The sequence below is a fragment of the Aotus nancymaae genome, unplaced genomic scaffold (assembly GCF_030222135.1).
Source record: "Aotus nancymaae isolate 86718 unplaced genomic scaffold, 86718_ANA_hifiasm-v0.15.2.pri h1tg000057l, whole genome shotgun sequence".
Classification (NCBI taxonomy): Eukaryota; Metazoa; Chordata; class Mammalia; order Primates; family Aotidae; genus Aotus; species Aotus nancymaae.
The window spans coordinates 2543729-2561416 of NW_026988471.1; the positions used below are offsets into that span (position 1 = coordinate 2543729).

The window sequence follows — 17688 nt, forward strand, 5'->3', positions numbered from 1 at the left end:
AGTGTCTCCACCAGGAGCCGGGCCCTCTGCCCGAGTGTCTATGCCAGGAGCCGGGCCCTCTGCCCACGTGTCTATACCAGGAGCCGGGCCCTCTGCCCGAGTGTCAACACCAGGAGCCGGGCGCTCTGCCCGAGTGTCAACACCAGGAGCCGGGCCCTCTGCCCGAGTGTCTCCACCAGGAGCCGGGCCCTCTGCCCGAGTGTCTCCACCAGGAGCCGGGCCCTCTGCCCGAGTGTCTCCACCAGGAGCCGGGCCCTCTGCCCGAGTGTCTCCACCAGGAGCCGGGCCCTCTGCCCAACTGTCTACGCCAGGAGCTGGGCCCTCTGCCCACGTGTCTATACCAGGAGCTGGGCCCTCTGCCCGAATGTCTCCACCAGGAGCTGGGCCCTCTGCCCAAGTGTCTACACCAGGAGCTAGGCCCTCTGCCCAAGTGTCTACACCAGGAGCTGGGCGCTCTGCCCAAGTGGCTATACCAGGAGCTGGGCCCTCTGCCCAAGTGTCTATACCAGGAGCTGGGAGGAGCTGTGCCCTCTGCCCAAGTGTCTCCCACAAAGCCTACCATGAGCCTGGCATTTTAATAGGAAAGTATTTTCCTCTTTCCTCCTGGAAGTTTACAGTTATGTAGGAAAGTCCTGCTAAAGCACAACGGAGGGAAGGAACTAGGAAGCATCGCCATCAACCATGACCAGGCTTCCTGCCAAATCTCCCAGAAGGTGGAAGATGATGAATATATCTCCCCAGCCTGTAGGTGTGGTCCACGAGGGTCAATTTCAGGCATGAAATGTCATTCAAGTTTCCTGTTTTATCTTAAAAGTTTGCATGAAATTTGCATTCTACTCCAAGAAATGAAGCTATGCCTTATATTTAAAGCTTTTCATAAAAATAATGATTTTCTTCCTTAAATACCATCAATGCTCTGGGTGAATGCCCAACACTTAATTCCGTGGTGAAGGCTGTGAGGTTCCCTTCTGTCCATTCAAAGGTTTAAAGCTTTAACAGGGCACTTAATATTTTTAAGTCTTGCTTATGTACCACTTATTAATAACGATGAATCATTATTCATGCCATCTCGTCAGCTAGAGGGGTGAGGAAAGGACTTATTAATATTCTAAGCCGTGTAGGAGAAGAGCTAAAAAAAAAAACATGGTAGGAACAAATAAATCTAAGCTGAGGCCACCACTGGAGAAGTCACCCAATGGCTGTTCGCGTGATCCTCAGACTGTGTGCAGGCAAGGCGGCCCCCACGGTATGAGTGACACTGTGAGCGCCATCGGCTCAAAGTTCTTTTCTCTTCTCTTCTCCAAAGTGGCTATTCTTCGACATAAACAAATGCAAGGAAATGATGAATGCATGTAAAAACCACATTTAAAGGAGAAAATTTTAAGAAATCAAATATGAAAATATATGTATTAATATTCACTCTGTGAGAGACAAAGCATTCACACGATGCATATTTAAAAGCAAAACCAACCCAAAGAAAGTGCTAAAAGTTATTTTCACAACTCGTGCAAATACGTTAAAAGAGCGAGGCAGCACTACAAAATTAAAATGGTCTTACTGCTCCTACTTAAATGTATGATTTTACCCAAATAGACTTTAAGAATCCATTCATCAACAGGATGGCACGTTTGAAACAGTAGAAAATTCTCCTGGGCGTCCCACTCCCTCCTTTGCTCAACGTGCAGCAAAAGGCGGATGTTTTGCAAACCGCTGGGCTCTGTGTCGTATCTCACAAGCCCTGAGTGACATCTAACAGCTTCACCTGAAAGACCCCATCACTCAGTTCTTTGATTGATAATTCAGTCTGTTCATTAAGGTCAAAATTCTAAACTGATATGAATGAAGAATTATATTCTGAATTTAGCCCAAGTTCCTATTTAAAAATATAAAAAAGAACAAATGCTCTGTTGTTCTTTTTACTTACCACAGCCTGGCTGGAGCTTTCCTGTAAATCCCACAGCAGGATATGGTTATCGGCCAATGAAATGATTTTCTTCCCGTCTCCCATTGGCTCCCACACGACACTAAGAGAAAGAGAAGTACCAAATGTTAACGTAAACGTTTGCGATACCCAGCCTGGTAGCTCGGAGCTGTGACACACATTCTTCATGACGCAGGAGCCCCGTTCCCGTCCTGCAGTCACTAGAGTATTTATTACGCTGTCATCTGGCGGAGCCTGTCAACACCGCACCATTACTGTTGTCTCACTGTTACGGACTGAATTATGCCCCCGCCACATTCATGTGTGGAAGTCCCAGCCTCCCACCCAGTGTGGCACCACAGGTGCCCCTCGATGTACACAAGGGCAATGTCCCCACCTCTATCGTTAAGTTTAAAATATCATGAGCTGAAAATGTAGTGAATGCACCTAACCCACTCATCGTCAGAGCCAGCTCAGCCTACCTTAAACACACTCAGAACACTCACATCTGCGTGCAACTGGGAAAATCATCTAACATAAGACCGACTTTAAAAGAAAGTGCTGAATATCTCATGAAATGTATCGGCTATCATACCGAAAGTGAAAGGTAAAACGGTTGTATGGGACTCGACATGCAGTTTCTACGAATGCGCAGCGCTTCCATGCCATTGCAAAGTCGAGAGGCCGTAAGTCGGGACTGTCTATATTTGAAATGGAGCCTTTGAGAGTTGATTAGGGGTAGAGGAGGTCATGAGGGTGGGGCCCTTGCAATGGGATTCGTGCCCTTATAAGAGACCTGGAGGGCAGGCTTCCTCTCTCTCTCTCCATCACGTGAGGACACAGCGAGAAGGCAGCTGTCTACACATCAGTAAGAGAGCCCTCACTAGGAAACAAATCAGCCAACACCACGATCCTGGACTTCCAGCCCTGGGAACACATTTCCGCGTTGATGCTGCCCAGCATGTGGCATTTTGTATGGCAGCCCAAGCTAAGACACTCGCCAGCGTGGGCTTCATCGGTAACTAAGGAATGGACACTGACCAGCTGAGGGAGACCTGTGGGGACTGGAGGGTGGAGATGCAGCGAGGAGAAGGTGATTTGCACAGGATGCCCACATCCTCTGTAGCCATCCCCTTAGGCACTCAAGGATAACGGCAAAGTACTGGAGGAGACGGGACGGCAGAGCTTAGAGCAGGGCAGGGGTACTGCCACCGGCCACACCAGGCTCAGGATCTGCCCTGCCTGTGACGTGAGGCCACTTCTTGATGTTTGAGCCAATTTGAGCCACAGTTGCCCATCATCTCCCCCAAGTCATCCTAACTGATACAGTATGTATTCAGTTACTTAAAGACCAAAACCCTCGCATCTCTGCAGTAAAGCCATGCAGAGACCAAGAACTTTTCAACTTGGTTGCAAATAAAGTATGGGTCTCTGTTTTCTCTGGTGAAATTCTTAAATACTTATTTACAAAGAAGGGAATTTCATTCCATGTGCTTTAACTTGTGAGTAACTAAAGACATCCATAAGGTACCACACAGTTTCTTTTTCAAACAGAACGCAACACGGACTGATGGGGGCGCCCTCAAGCGCACCTCTCTGACACCATCGCCTCGGGACTGGCCATGGAGCTCTGATTACGTGTCATCACAACATTCATATCATTCAGAACCACAATTTCTTTCTCATTTATAGTTGAAGGAAGACACAGAAAGCTCATAGTACTGTGCTCAAACGCCGATCACACCTAGATTGACAGAGTTCACTGTATCTTATCTAATCATCATCATAAGAAACACACAATATGTAGTAAACAAGACCAAAACTCTACAGCTAGGATGCCGATAAACCTGCTCCCGTCCAGGTGAGACGACGGCGCGCCCCCCGCTCCCGTCCAGGTGAGACGACCCCCGCTCCCGTCCAGGTGAGACGACCCCCGCTCCCATCCAGGTGAGACGACGGCGCGCCCCCCGCTCCCGTCCAGGTGAGACGACCCCCGCTCCCATCCAGGTGAGACGACGGCGCGCCCCCCCGCTCCCGTCCAGGTGAGACGACGGCGCGCCCCCCCCGCTCCCATCCAGGTGAGACGACGGCGCGTCCCCCGCTCCCGTCCAGGTGAGACGACGGCGCGCCCCCCCGCTCCCGTCCAGGTGAGACGACGGCTGATCCTAATGGTGAAGATGCTTCTTTGGAGCAAAATGACCACACTTCTCTCAGCAGCCCAGTTATCGCAGGTAAGCACAGGTGGAGTTCGGACAGCTTGACAGTGAATTCCAAAGGACAGCTGCCACGCAGGGAGAGAAGGATGCGATGGGCAGCTCATAGAGCTCGCGCTGGTGGAGGAACGCGCTTACTGCGTGGGACATTTTCTACATGACGGGCAGTAAATGTAGGTGGATTCGTAAGCTCCCCTACAGACCTCACTTAGAACTCACGTGTGCTCCTCACCAAAAGCAAGCAAGCAAAAGGCTGCAGCAAGGAGTGTCCACGTGGGCCATGCCAACGAACGCAGGGACAGCGACTTCGCAGCATGGTACGAGCAGGATGCAGTCACCATCAGCACCAAGACACTTGAGGTTTTTAACAGAGGCTCCAGAAAGGCAGAGATTCTCTTCCCAACTAACTCACACATCACAGGATGAGAACTAGCCCATCTTATGTCAAAGACTCACTACCTAATTATGAATCAAAGTTAAGAGCTTGTAAGTTATCCACGTTTTCCATAGAGCAATTTTAATAACACACAAACACTAACCTTGGCTACCTTCTGTGGTGCCATAAATATGTGACTAAGTGCCCCTAAACGGATTAAAGGTTTCTGAACCATACACCCCATCTCTATGTTCCCCACAATCAGCAGCCACCTTTGGGGTACACAACACTTAATACTTGTTGATGAATTCTAAGAGTGAAGAATTCCAGGTAAGAGTGAGGATGTCATATTAACAAATGAAACTGGCCGGGCGCGGTGGCTCAAGCCTGTAATCCCAGCACTTTGGGAGGCCGAGGCGGGTGGATCACGAGGTCAAGAGATCGAGACCATCCTGGTCAACATGGTGAAACCCCGTCTCTACTAATACAAAAAAAAATTAGCTGGGCATGGTGGCGCGTGCCTATAATCCCAGCTACTCAGGAGGCTGAGGCAGGAGAATTACCTGAACCCAGGAGGCGGAGGTTGCGGTGAGCCGAGATCGCGCCATTGCACTCCAGCCTGGGTAACAAGAGCGAAACTCCGTCTCAAAAAAAAAAAAAAAAAAAAAATGAAACTATTTTAAAAGAAACTTAGTTAACCGTTAGTACATTTGGATTTGGATAACAGCCAACAACCCTAGAATGAGGAAATGTGTAAAGGCCTCTGAACAACTTTGAACCTTTGAATATTGCATTTCAAAGAGCAGCGTCCTCAAGCCCTTCCTCAGAAGACAAGTGTGCCCTTTCAATGGCCCACAGTCCCAACACATGTGGTCATCTGGTTTCTAAGTCCACGAGAGAACAAAGCTGTGGATGAGGAGAGAAAAGGGGTGGCTGTAAACAGAAACGAAGGTGATTCCACAAGCCAGAAAAGATGATTAACTCAGAGCAAAACAGACTCAGGGGAAGGAAGCAAAAATACAGGAATCAAAAACACCCCATAACCCAGGATAGTTTGTTTTGGACGGACTCTGAAACTCCAGCGTGTACTCACAAGCCGTGAGGGCAACACTGCACTACAGTTTGTGTCAGGAACTGTTCGTAGTCATGACCAAGAATCACTGGAATTTACATGCAGTAAGCTCTAGCTAAGAAGTGGGAAATTAGCTGGGCATGGTGGCGCGGGCCTGTAATCCCAGTTACTCAGGAGGCTGAGGCAGGAGAATTGCCTGAACCCAGGAGACGGAGGTTGCGGTGAGCCGAGATCGCGCCATTGCACTCCAGCCTGGGTAACAAGAGCAAGACTCCGTCTCAAATTAAAACAAACAAAAAAAAAGAAGTGGTAAACGTCAAAATATGTTTTGAAAAGTTTTCATCTAAATGTTTTTCTTTAATTTGATGTTTAACTTCAATAAACATAGGTGCTTAATAAACCTCAAATTATCCAGAAATAGTAACCCCATATGATTATAATTCGTCAATTAACAAAAAAAAATTAAAAAGGACAACCCTAAAGATGTCAGATAGCTAAGATTTAGATCCAATTTTTTTTTAAAAGTTGAGTTAAACTCATGTAAAAACACTGTACAAAGAGGTATACATTATATCCCACTGTAGATTAGAGGCTGAAGCCACCCTCTGTGAAGAACACGCTCCGCAGAGAGAGGTAGACACCAGTATCAGGGGTCAAATCTGATGGCAGATATTCAGAAACCACATATCACAAAAACGCTGCAACCAGCAAGACCCAGCGCGGTACCAGTGTGAGACAGCACTTCCTGGGCCCCAGCGAAAATCTTCAGAGGTCCTACTGGCTACCCTGAGACGCCCCTCAGGGTGCAACAACACCTTAGCTGAGAAACCCCATGGTCACTCCCAGGCAGCAGGGGAGATTTCACTCCCCACCCCCTCATAAGCAATGCTGAATACAGGTAAGACAGGGGCACACGCAGCACAGCCCTGGTACAGTCTAGAGCCCTCACAGTGAGTCAGGGGCACCCCCGCACAGCCCTGGTACACTCTAGAGCCCTCACAGTGAGTCAGGGGCACCCCCGCACAGCCCTGGTCTACTCTAGAAGCCACAGTGAGTCAGGGGCACACCCAGCATGGCCCTGGTATACTCTAGAAGACACAGTGAGTCGGGGCACAACCAGCATGGCCCTGGTACACTCTAGAGCCCTCACAGTGAGTCAGGGGCACACCCAGCATGGCCCTGGTATACTCTAGAAGCCACAGTGAGTCAGGGGCACACCCAGCATGGCCCTGGTACAGTCTAGAGAACCCACAGTGAGTCAGGGGCACACCCAGCACAGCCCTGGTACTCTCTAGAGCACCAACAGTGAGTCAGGGGCACCCCCGCACAGCCCTGGTATACTCTAGAAGCCACAGTGAGTCAGGGGCACACCCAGCATGGGCCTGGTATACTCTAGAAGCCACAGTGAGTCGGGGCACAACCAGCATGGCCCTGGTACACTCTAGAGCCCTCACAGTGAGTCAGGGGCACACCCAGCATGGCCCTGGTATACTCTAGAAGCCACAGTGAGTCAGGGGCACACCCAGCATGGCCCTGGTACAGTCTAGAGAACCCACAGTGAGTCAGGGGCACACCCAGCACAGCCCTGGTACTCTCTAGAGCACCCACAGTGAGTCAGGGGCACACCCAGCACGGCCCTGGTACAGTCTAGAGCCCTCACAGTGAGTCGGGGGCACACCCAGCACGGCCCTGTTACAGTCAAGAGCACCCACAGTGAGTCGGGGGCACACCCAGCATGGCCCTGGTACAGTCTAGAGCCCTCACAGTGAGTCAGGGGCACACCCAGCATGGCCCTGGTACACTCTAGTGCACCCACAGTGAGTCAGGGGCACACACAGCACGGCCCTGGTACACTCTAGAGCACCCACAGTGAGTCAGGGGCACACCCAGCATGGCCCTGGTACAGTCTAGAGCCCTCACAGTGAGTCAGGGGCACACCCAGCATGGCCCTGGTACAGTCTAGAGCCCTCACAGTGAGTCAGGGGCATACCCAGCATGGCCCTGGTATACTCTAGAAGCCACAGTGAGTCAGGGGCACACCCAGGATGGCCCTGGTACATGCTACAGCCCTCACAGTGAGTCAGGGGCACACCCAGCACGGCCCTGGTACAGTCTACAGCCCTCAGAGTGAGTCAGGGGCACACCCAGCACGGCCCTGCTACACTCTAGAGCCCTGACGGTGAGTCAGGGGCACATCCAGCACGGCCCTGGTACACCTTAGAGCCCTCACAGTGAGTCAGGGGCACACCCAACACGGCCCTGGTACACCCTAGAGCCCTCACAGTGAGTCAGGGGCACACCCAGCATGGCCCTGGTACACCCTAGGGCACCCACAGTGAGTTAGGGGCACACCCAGCACGGCCCTGGTACACTCTAGAGCCCTCACAGTGAATCAGGGGCACACCCAGCATGGCCATGGTACAGTCTAGAGCACCCACAGTGAGTCAGGGGCACACCCAGCACGGCCCTGGTACACCCTAGATCCCTCACAGTGAGTCATGGGCACACCGAGCATGGCCCTGGTACAGTCTAGAGCTCCCACAGTGAGTCGGGGGCACACCGAGGATGCCCCTGGTATAGTCTAGAGCACTCACAGTGAGTCAGGGGCACACCCAGCATGGCCCTGGTATACTCTAGAAGCCACAGTGAGTCAGGGGCACACCCAGCATGGCCCTGCTACACCCTAGAGCCCTTACAGTGAGTCAGGGGCACACCCAGCATGGCCCTGGTATATTCTAGAAACCACAGTGAGTCGGGGCACATCCTGCATGGCCCTGGTACAGTCTAGAGCTCCCACAGTGAGTCGGGGACACACCCAGCATGGCCCTGGTACAGTCTAGAGCACCCACAGTGAGTCAGGGGCACACCTAGCACGGCCCTGGTATACTCTAGAAGCCACAGTGAGTCAGGGGCACACCCAGCATGGCCCTGGTAAAGTCTAGAGAACCCACAGTGAGTCGGGGGCACACCCAGCATGGCCCTGGTATATTCTAGAAACCACAGTGAGTCGGGGCACATCCTGCATGGCCCTGGTACAGTCTAGAGCTCCCACAGTGAGTCGGGGACACACCCAGCATGGCCCTGGTACAGTCTAGAGCACCCACAGTGAGTCAGGGGCACACCTAGCACGGCCCTGGTATACTCTAGAAGCCACAGTGAGTCAGGAGCACACCCAGCATGGCCCTGGTAAAGTCTAGAGAACCCACAGTGAGTCGGGGGCACACCCAGCATGGCCCTGGTACAGTCTAGAGCATTCACAGTGAGTCGGGGGCACACCCAGCATGGCCCTGGTATACTCTAGAGCACCCACAGTGAGTCAGGGGCACACCCAGCACGGCCCTGGTATATTCTAGAAGCCACACTGAGTCAGAGGCACACCCAGCACGGCCCTGGTACACTCTAGAGCCCTCACAGTGAATCAGGGGCACACCCAGCACGGCCTTGGTACACTCTAGAGCCTTCACAGTGAGACAGGGGCACAGTCAGCATGGCCCTGGTACACTCTAGAGCACCCACAGTGAGTCAGGGGCACACCCAGTATGGCCCTGGTACACTCTAGAGCACCCACAGTGAGTCGGGGCACACCCCGCATGGCCCTGGTACATTCTAGAGTACCCACAGTGAGTCAGGGGCACACCCAGCATGGCCCTGGTACACTCTAGAGCCCTCACAGTGAGTCAGGGGTACACTCAGCACGGCCCTGGTACACTCTAGAGCTCTCACAGTGAGTCAGGGGCACACCCAGCATGGCCCGGGTACACTCTAGAGCCCTCAGAGTGAGTCAGGGGCACACCCAGCATGGCCCTGGTACACCCTAGAGCCCTCACAGTGAGTCAGGGGCACACCCAGCACGGCCCTGGTATATTCTAGAAGCCACACTGAGTCAGGGGCACACCCAGCATGGCCCTGGTACACTCTAGAGCCCTCACAGTGAGTCAGGGGCACACCAAGCATGGCCCTGGTACTCTCTAGAGCACCCACAGTGAGTCAGGGGCACACCCAGCACGGCCCTGGTATATTCTAGAGCCCTCACAGTGAGTCAGGGGCACACCCAGCACGGCCCTGGTATACTCTAGAGCACCCACAGTGAGTCAGGGGCACACCCAGCACGGTCCTGGTACACTCTAGAGCCCTCACAGTGAGTCAGGGGCACACCCAGCATGGCCCTGGTATACTCTAGAGCACCCACAGTGAGTCAGGGGCACACCCAGCATGGCCCTGGTACACTCTAGAGCCTTCACAGTGATCCAGGGGCACACCCAGCACGGCCCTGGTACACTCTAGAGCCCTCACAGTGAGCCAGGGGCACACCCAGCATGGCCCTGGTACAGTCTAGAGCCCTCTCAGTGAGCCAGGGGCACACCCAGCACGGCCCTGGTACACTCTAGAGCCCTCACAGTGAGCCAGGGGCACACCCAGCACGGCCCTGGTACAGTCTAGAGCCCTCTCAGTGAGACAGGGGCACACCCAGCACGGCCCTGGTACACTCTAGAGCACTCACAGTGAGTCAGGGGCACACCCAGCACGGCCCTGGTACACTCTAGAGCACCCACAGTGAGTCAGGGGCACACCCAGCACGGCCCTGTTACACTCTAGAGCACCCACAGTGAGTCAGGGGCACACCCAGTACGGCCCTGGTACACTCTAGAGCACCCACAGTGAGTCAGGGGGACATCCAGCATGGCCCTGGTACACTCTAGAGCACCCACAGTGAGTCTGGCGCACACCCAGCATGGCCCTGTTACACTCTAGAGCACCCACAGTGAGTCAGGGGCACACCCAGTACAGCCCTGGTACACTCTAGAGCCCTCACAGTGAGACAGGGGCACAGTCAGCATGGCCCTTGTACACTCTAGAGCACCCACAGTGAGTCAGGGGCACACCCAGCATGGCCCTGGTACACTCTAGAGCCCTCTCAGTGAGTCAGGGGCACACCGAGCACGGCCCTGGTACACTCTAGAGCCTTCACAGTGAGTCAGGGGCACACCCAGCACGGCCCTGGTACACTCTAGAGCCCTCACAGTGAGTCAGGGGCACACCCAGCACGGCCCTGGTACACTCTAGAGCCCTCACAGTGAGTCAGGGGCACACCCAGCACGGCCCTGGTACACTCTAGAGCCTTCACAGTGAGTCAGGGGCACACCCAGCACGGCCCTGGTACACTCTAGAGCCCTCACAGTGAGCCAGGGGCACATGTACACAATGGCCGTAGTACATTGTAGACATTTATAGAATCAGGTACACACACTCACAACGGCTGAAGTGCACTGGAGCACTCACAGTGAGCTGGAGACCAATGCACACAAAGGCCATGGTACATTCTAGAGCATTTAGAGTCAGGTACACACACTCACGATGGCTGAGGTACACTCCAGAGCATTCACAGTGAGTCAGGCGCACACACACACGATGACCGTGGTACATGCTGGAGCACTCACAGTGAGTTGGGGACACACACACACAATGGCCATGGTATACTCTGGAGCATTTACAGAGTCGGGTCCACACACAATGGCCGTGGACAGCTCTGGGACGTTCTGAAGCATCCGTTTCATGTCCTAGGGAGCTGATGGCCATAATCAGGTGCTCCTGAAAACTTGTTTCCCAAATTCTCTTGCAGTTTTTCTTTTGCTTAGCAAGACACTTACGTATGTATTTGAACAGGTACCAGTTCCAAGCGGTGGCGACTGAAAGCTGAATGAATCCCTTCCTCTACACGCACACCCAGCAAGCGCAGCATCCCGCACTCCAGAGCAGCGTGAGCTCTAAAGGACACTCTCCCGGCGGACAGATCACGGCAACAATGCCTTCCTCCCCTGGCTAGAATAAAATGGTTGCCTTGGTCTAGTTTTGCTCCAGGCATGGAATAAAAGGAGGGGAGACAAGGATATTTCCTGCAGGAAATCGCGGCGCACTACTCCACTCATTTCCTCTGCATGCATCTGATTTACGTCTGCCTCGGCGTGGGCCAAGGGATATATTCCTCTATGAAAAAGCTCGTATTTCTCAGTCATATTATCATAGAAACAATAAAATGAATTTCAAGTGGCTGTATAAGTAACTTTTTAGATCTATAAAGAAAATATATAATTCAAAAAGAAGCAAACAAAGGCTTAAAGAGTACAAGAGGTAATACTGATTTGCTTTAGAAAATAACTTGGCTTTGAGTTCTCACAGGTGAAGGTTTCAAGAAATGCTTCTTGGGTTCTGAAGATTGCAGAGAACATCCTCAGGCTGTGATGAAGTCTGCGAAGAGCACAGGGAAACAGAAGAAGGCCACGCGGCACTGCAGCCTTGGGAGTTACTGAGCCTGTGGGAGGGAGGTCTGAGCGTGCAGGGCCCTGAAGAGTGACTGGCACACAGACTGAAAACCTGGGACCTGGGTGGATGGCTGCACCACGACATCGTGGATTCGCTTTCGGAGACACCAGATCAAGGCATCATCTTGCTAGAGGTCTAGGAAACCAAATACACAAACAGCTTCGTGGGTTTCTGGAAACACAGCCGTGGTGACACCTGTTTGCAGAGTAGTGGCGGGCAGTTACCTAACCAATCATGGTTGTGTGTGTCTGTTTCTTGTTAAGAGATAAATGTCAAGGCAAAGAGGGGAAGGGCCAAGAAAGACAGTTCAGAAGAATCCGAGCACAGGAGCCTCAGGGTCCTGAGAACCACAGAGGCCTGAGACTGGCGAGGTGGATTATACTTCACAGGACAGGACTGAAGCAGGAAGGGCACATTGCTTACAATAAAATAAGTAGTCTGCAGATGACGATGAAAAGAGACGTGACCTCTGGAAGGCAGCACTGATTTCCTATCACTTTGCCTGCACTCTCAGGCCTTGACCAAAACACCACTTCCTTTCATGGAGTTGACGATCCGCAGAGGTTGCTAGGATTTGCCCTGGTCCTTCCCAGGTGGCAGCCTGTACACCCCCACACGTGCAGCAAGCCGGTCACCACCAGCACCCAGCTTCCTGGCCAGACTGCCGACTCTCTATGAGCAATGACCTCATGCCTCCCACTCATGGGAATATGCAAGCAGCCGGCACAGACCGTGACAAGCACCTAAGAGGCACTTGATAAATGTATGCTGACGAAGCAGGAGGGAAGAATTCATCCCCCGCCACCGAGTATGTATGTTTTGTGCATTCTTAAACCTATAAAAAATAAACTTAGAAAAAGAGTCTGTTTATCAAGTACAGCTCAGTGAAGACTGGTTTGCCTTAGAACCCAATGGAAAGGGTTTGCTATTCAGTATCAAAAGCGCCTCATTCAAAAAGAGTTCTTTGCGGCTGGGTGCAGTGGTTCACACCTGTAATCCCAGTACTTTGGTAGGCCAAGAGGGGCAGATCACAAGGTCAAGAAACCGAGACCATCCTGGCCAAGATAGTGAAGCCCCATTTCTACTAAAAATACAAAAATTAGCTGGGCACGATGGTGTGAGCTTGTAGTCCTAGTTACTTGGGAGGCTGTGGCAGGAGAATCGCTTGAATCGGGGAAGCAGAGGTTGCAGAGAGCCAAGATCGGGCCACTGCACTCCAGCCTGGTGACAGAGCGAGACTCCATCTTAAAAAAAAAGGAAAAAAAAAAGGTTTTGCTTGTGAATCAATTCACAAGGGGCTGCTGGGGCCAGGTCTAGGTGCAGCCCTGCAGGCGGGCCCCAGGGTGGACATCTGCCCTCTGTTCTCTCGACGCTCCTCCTCCCAACTCTGCCCACTGCTGTTCTGAGGGCTGGAACTGCAGGTGGCGTGCCTGTGGACAAAGCCAGAACCAGTTCGTCCAGTGGGGACTCCCCAGCTCCAACCACATGTCCCATGTGACCCCTGAACTCCCACGTACCACACAGAAAGCGCTGCTCTGCGGCACCGGCTCTTCCATCCACGAGATCCACCCCGGGAACGAACTCTCTGGAATAGTTACACCTCTCCATCATGCTCAAACTCTAAATGCAAAACAAAGCTCCCTGAATTGTAATTTTTTAACATCTGATGTGTTGCTTTTTCTTCAGTCTAACCTGAGATTTGGCCAAGGCTTTGTGATTTCATTCCAAGCTGTCTGGAGATACCGCCCGCCCGATTCCCACCTTACCAGCTAAATTTGTCTCCCTGCAGTCTCTGCCTGTTCCCATCCCAGCCGGTATTTGCTGTTTTCCATCATTAAAACAAGAAAACAAACAGTGTCTTGCTTTAAGGACTTACCATCCAGACAGAGCCTTAGCTCAAGTGCTGCTTCCAACAGGAAGTCAGCTTCAACCACGCCTGACGGCAACCGGCACTTACGGAGCTCCGACCACATGCCAGGCTTTACCTGTAACACTGTCACATCCGCCTTACTCTACACATGAGGTTGCTCATTGGGTGCTGCACTCCTGTCTGTCCAACCAGCCCTTATTGGCAAACAGGCTTCACCCCAGAGGACCAGCGGTGCCTGGCTGGCTGGACACTGTGTCACAAGGTTCCAGGCCCTATTGCAGGACCCCGCGATCAAGGCACACTGCCTGTCCACATGTGGCCGGGAAGAGGCAGCCCAGGGTGCAAGTTTTCCGCCCCTCTAGCAGAGACTGAGCTGACCAGGAATAACTACTCCCAACAGGACTCTTCCCTGCCACACGCAGCCTTCAACATCCCGGCATGGACAGCTCCCTGATTCAAATGCAAGCTCCCTCAGTAACAGCACAGGACCTACCGAGGCTGAACATCGGACTCACCTGAGTGCCTGCTGGCAATGTCACTGGCAACACCACAACTGCCGGAAGCCCTGCTACCTCTGAAGAGGAACTTGCCCACCCCAAGGGCTGCGGTGGGGGTTCGTGAGACATCGTGAATCCCGGCACCGGAGCTCCTCCACTGGGGTTGCAGCCGGTCACTGGCCACGAAGCCACATCAGGGAGCCGGGGCCAGCACAAGACTGAAGTGGAATGGAGCAGAGCACAGTGTGCCACAGGCTTGCAATGTGAGTACTCCCTTGTGAAACGTTTATTTCAGTTATGTGCATATATATACATGTGTGGGGGAAGTCATCATGTAAAACTATCTGTAGGTCCAGTCAAAACAAGTTTGGAAAATACTGCTTCAGATCATATCGTTGGGTTTCTGCCCAGCCCCCAGCTTTACAGAAGTGTCCTTGACAAATGGAATATGTGTATATTTAAGTAGTACACTGTAGGGTGTGTGTGTGTGTGTATGTGTGTGTGTGAGAGAGAGAGAGAGAGAGAGACAGGGTATTGCTTGTCACCCAGGCTGGAGTGCAGTGGTGCAATCATGGCTCACTGCAGCCCTAACCTCCATTTGTATATATTTAAATAGTATGCTGTGTTGTATATGTGTGTGCATGCACACATATGTGTCTGTTTGTGTATGTGTGTATGACAGGGTATTGCTTGTCACCCAGGCTGGAGTGCAGTGGTGCAATCATGGCTCACTGCAGCCCTGACCTCCATTTGTATATATTTAAATAGTATGCTGTGTTGTATATGTGTGTGCATGCACACATGTGTGTCTGTTTGTGTGTGTGTGTGTGTATGACAGGGTATTGCTTGTCACCCAGGCTGGAATGCAATCACGGCTCACTGCAGCCCTGACCTCCTGGGTCCAAGTAGTCCTCCCACCTCAGCCTCTCAAGTACCTGGGACCACAGGTACAGGCTACCATGCTCAGCTAATTTTTAAATTTTTTGTGAAGACAAGATCTCCCTACATTGCCTAGGCTGGTCTCGAACTCCTGGGCTCAAGCAATCCTTCCGTCTCAGGCTCCCAAAGTGCTGGAATTACAGGCATGAGCCACCACGCCTGGCCACAATGTGAAGTTTTGATGTGCATATACGCTGTGAAATTACTGCCACGATTATACTAATTAACATATCCATCACCCCATATAATTAACCCCCTTTTTTGTCATGAGAACAGTTAAGATGCACTCTTAGCCAATTTCAAGTACACATTATTATTAACTATAGTTCTCATGCTGTCCGCGAGGCGTCCAGAACGTATTCATCTCACAAGCGGAACATTCCTAACCTCTGACCAACACGTCCCGATTCCCAATCCCTCCCACCAGCCTCTGGTAACTGCCACGGTACTCTTCCTTTCTAGAAGTCTGACTTTTTCAGATCGCACAGGTAAGTGAGATCGTGCAGTGTTTGTTTCCTCGGTCTCATTTTACTTAGTATAATGTCCTTCAGATACTTCCATATTGTTTCAAATGGCAGGACTGCCTTCTTTTTAAAGACTGAAAAATATTCCACTGTAGATGTATCTACCACAATTTCTTTATCCCTTCATCTGTCAAATGGACAATTATGTATTTTCTACATCTTGGACACGGAGGCGCAGACATCTCTCTGGGCTACTATCTCCTTTCCTTTGGATATACACACAGAAGTGCGACTGTTGGGCTGTAGTTCTCCTTTTCGTTTTTGAGGAAACTCCAAACCATTTTTCCATTATGTTCAGTCCCACCTCGAACATATAAAAGTGTTTCCTTTTCTCTACATTCTCCCAACACTTATCTTTCGTCTTTTTCATACTGGCCATCCTAACAGGTGTGAGGTGATGTCTCGCTTTCCTGACGGTCAGTGACGCCGAGCACATTTTCGTATGCCTATTGGATATCTGCATGTCTTCTTCAGAAAAATGTCTATTCAGTTCCTTGACTCCTCTTTAAACTGGGTTTTGTTTGCTTGCTATTGAGTTGTATGAGTTCCTTATGTATTTTGGATATCAGCCCCCTATTGGATGTATGGTTGCTTCCACTCTGTGCATTGCCTTGTCATTTTGCTGATGTTTCTTCTGAAATGTGATACACCCTCATGCGTTTATTTTTGCCTTGGCTGCTTGTGCTTTCGTGTCTTATCCAAAAGATCACCAGTAAGGCTGGGCTTGGTGTTCTCACACAAATCTCGCGTCAAATTGTCATTCCCATTATTGAAGGAGGGGCCTGGTGGCAGGTGATGGTATCACGGGGACAGCTTTTTCCCATGCTGTTCTCGTGACAGTAAATAAGTCTCACGAGATCTGATGGTTTTATAAAGGACAGTTTCCCCTGCACATGCTTTCTTGCCTGCTGCCATGTAAGACATGCCTTTGCCCCTCCTTCACCTTCTGCCATGACTGTGAGGCCTCCCTAGTCATGTGGAACTGTAAGTCCAATAAGCTTCTTTTTCTTTATAAATTAGCCAGTCTCAGGTATGTCTTTATTAGCAGCATAATACAGTAAATTGTCCCACTGCAGGGAGTGGGACACTGCTGTAAAGTTAACCAAAAATGTGGAAGTGACGCTAGAACTGGGTAACAGGTAAATGTTGGAACAGTTTGGAGGGCTCAGAAGAAGATAGGAAAATGTGGGAAAGTTTGGAACTTGCTAGAGACTTGGAGGGCTCACAAGACAAGAAGATGTAGGAAAGTTTAGAACTTCCCGCAGACTTGTTGAATGGCTTTGACCAAAATCCTTACGGTGATGTTGGGAGCTGCAGTAATGGATACTTGCTCTGCCTTAGCAAAGAAACTGTGGCATTTCGCCCCTGCCTGAGAGATCTGCGGAGTTTTGAACTTGAAAGAGATTATTCAGGGTATCTGGCAGAAGAAATTTCTAAGTGACGAAGCACTCAAGAGGAAGCAGAGGATAAAAGTTGCAAAATTTGGAGCCTATGTGATAGAAAAGAAAAATCCATTTTCTGGGGAGAAATTCAAGCCTGCTGCAGAAATTTGCACAAGTAACAAGAAGTTGAACATTAATCACCAAAACAATGGAAAAATTTCTCCAGGGCTTGTCAGAGACTTTCATGGAAGCCACTCCCATCACAGGCCCAGAGGCCTCGGAGAAAAAAAATGGTTTCATGGGCCAGGCCCAGGGTCTCTCTGCTCTGCACAGCCTTGGGATATGGTGCCCTGAATCCCAGCTGCTTCTACTCCAGCTGTGACTAAAAGTGACCAAGGTACAGTTCAGGCCATTGCGTCAGAGGGTGCAGACCTCAAGCCTTGGCATTTCCACATGGTGTTGAGCCTATGAGTGAAAAGAAGTCAAGAATTAAGGTTTGGAAACCTCTGCTTAGATTTCAGAGGATGTATGGAAATGTCTGGATGTCCAGGCAGAAGTTTGCAGTAGGGGCAG

General features: G+C 51.2%; 1 protein-coding gene across 6 annotated transcripts in view; it reads right to left on the minus strand.

Annotated features, from left to right (window-relative positions):
* Nucleotides 1-17688, minus strand: part of EIPR1 (EARP complex and GARP complex interacting protein 1) — a 182798-nt gene that overhangs the window by 27195 nt on the left and 137915 nt on the right. For 5 of the 6 annotated variants that reach the window (XM_021666113.2, XM_012466306.2, XM_021666111.2 and 2 more), the window contains one exon: nt 1925-2024. In XM_021666113.2, coding sequence (XP_021521788.1) covers nt 1925-2008 — 84 coding nt within the window. In that variant the 5' untranslated portion in view covers nt 2009-2024. Of the gene's footprint in view, nt 1-1924; nt 2025-13420; nt 13466-17688 lie in introns of those variants that run through there. The other variant, XM_021666114.2, reaches the window with a different exon arrangement.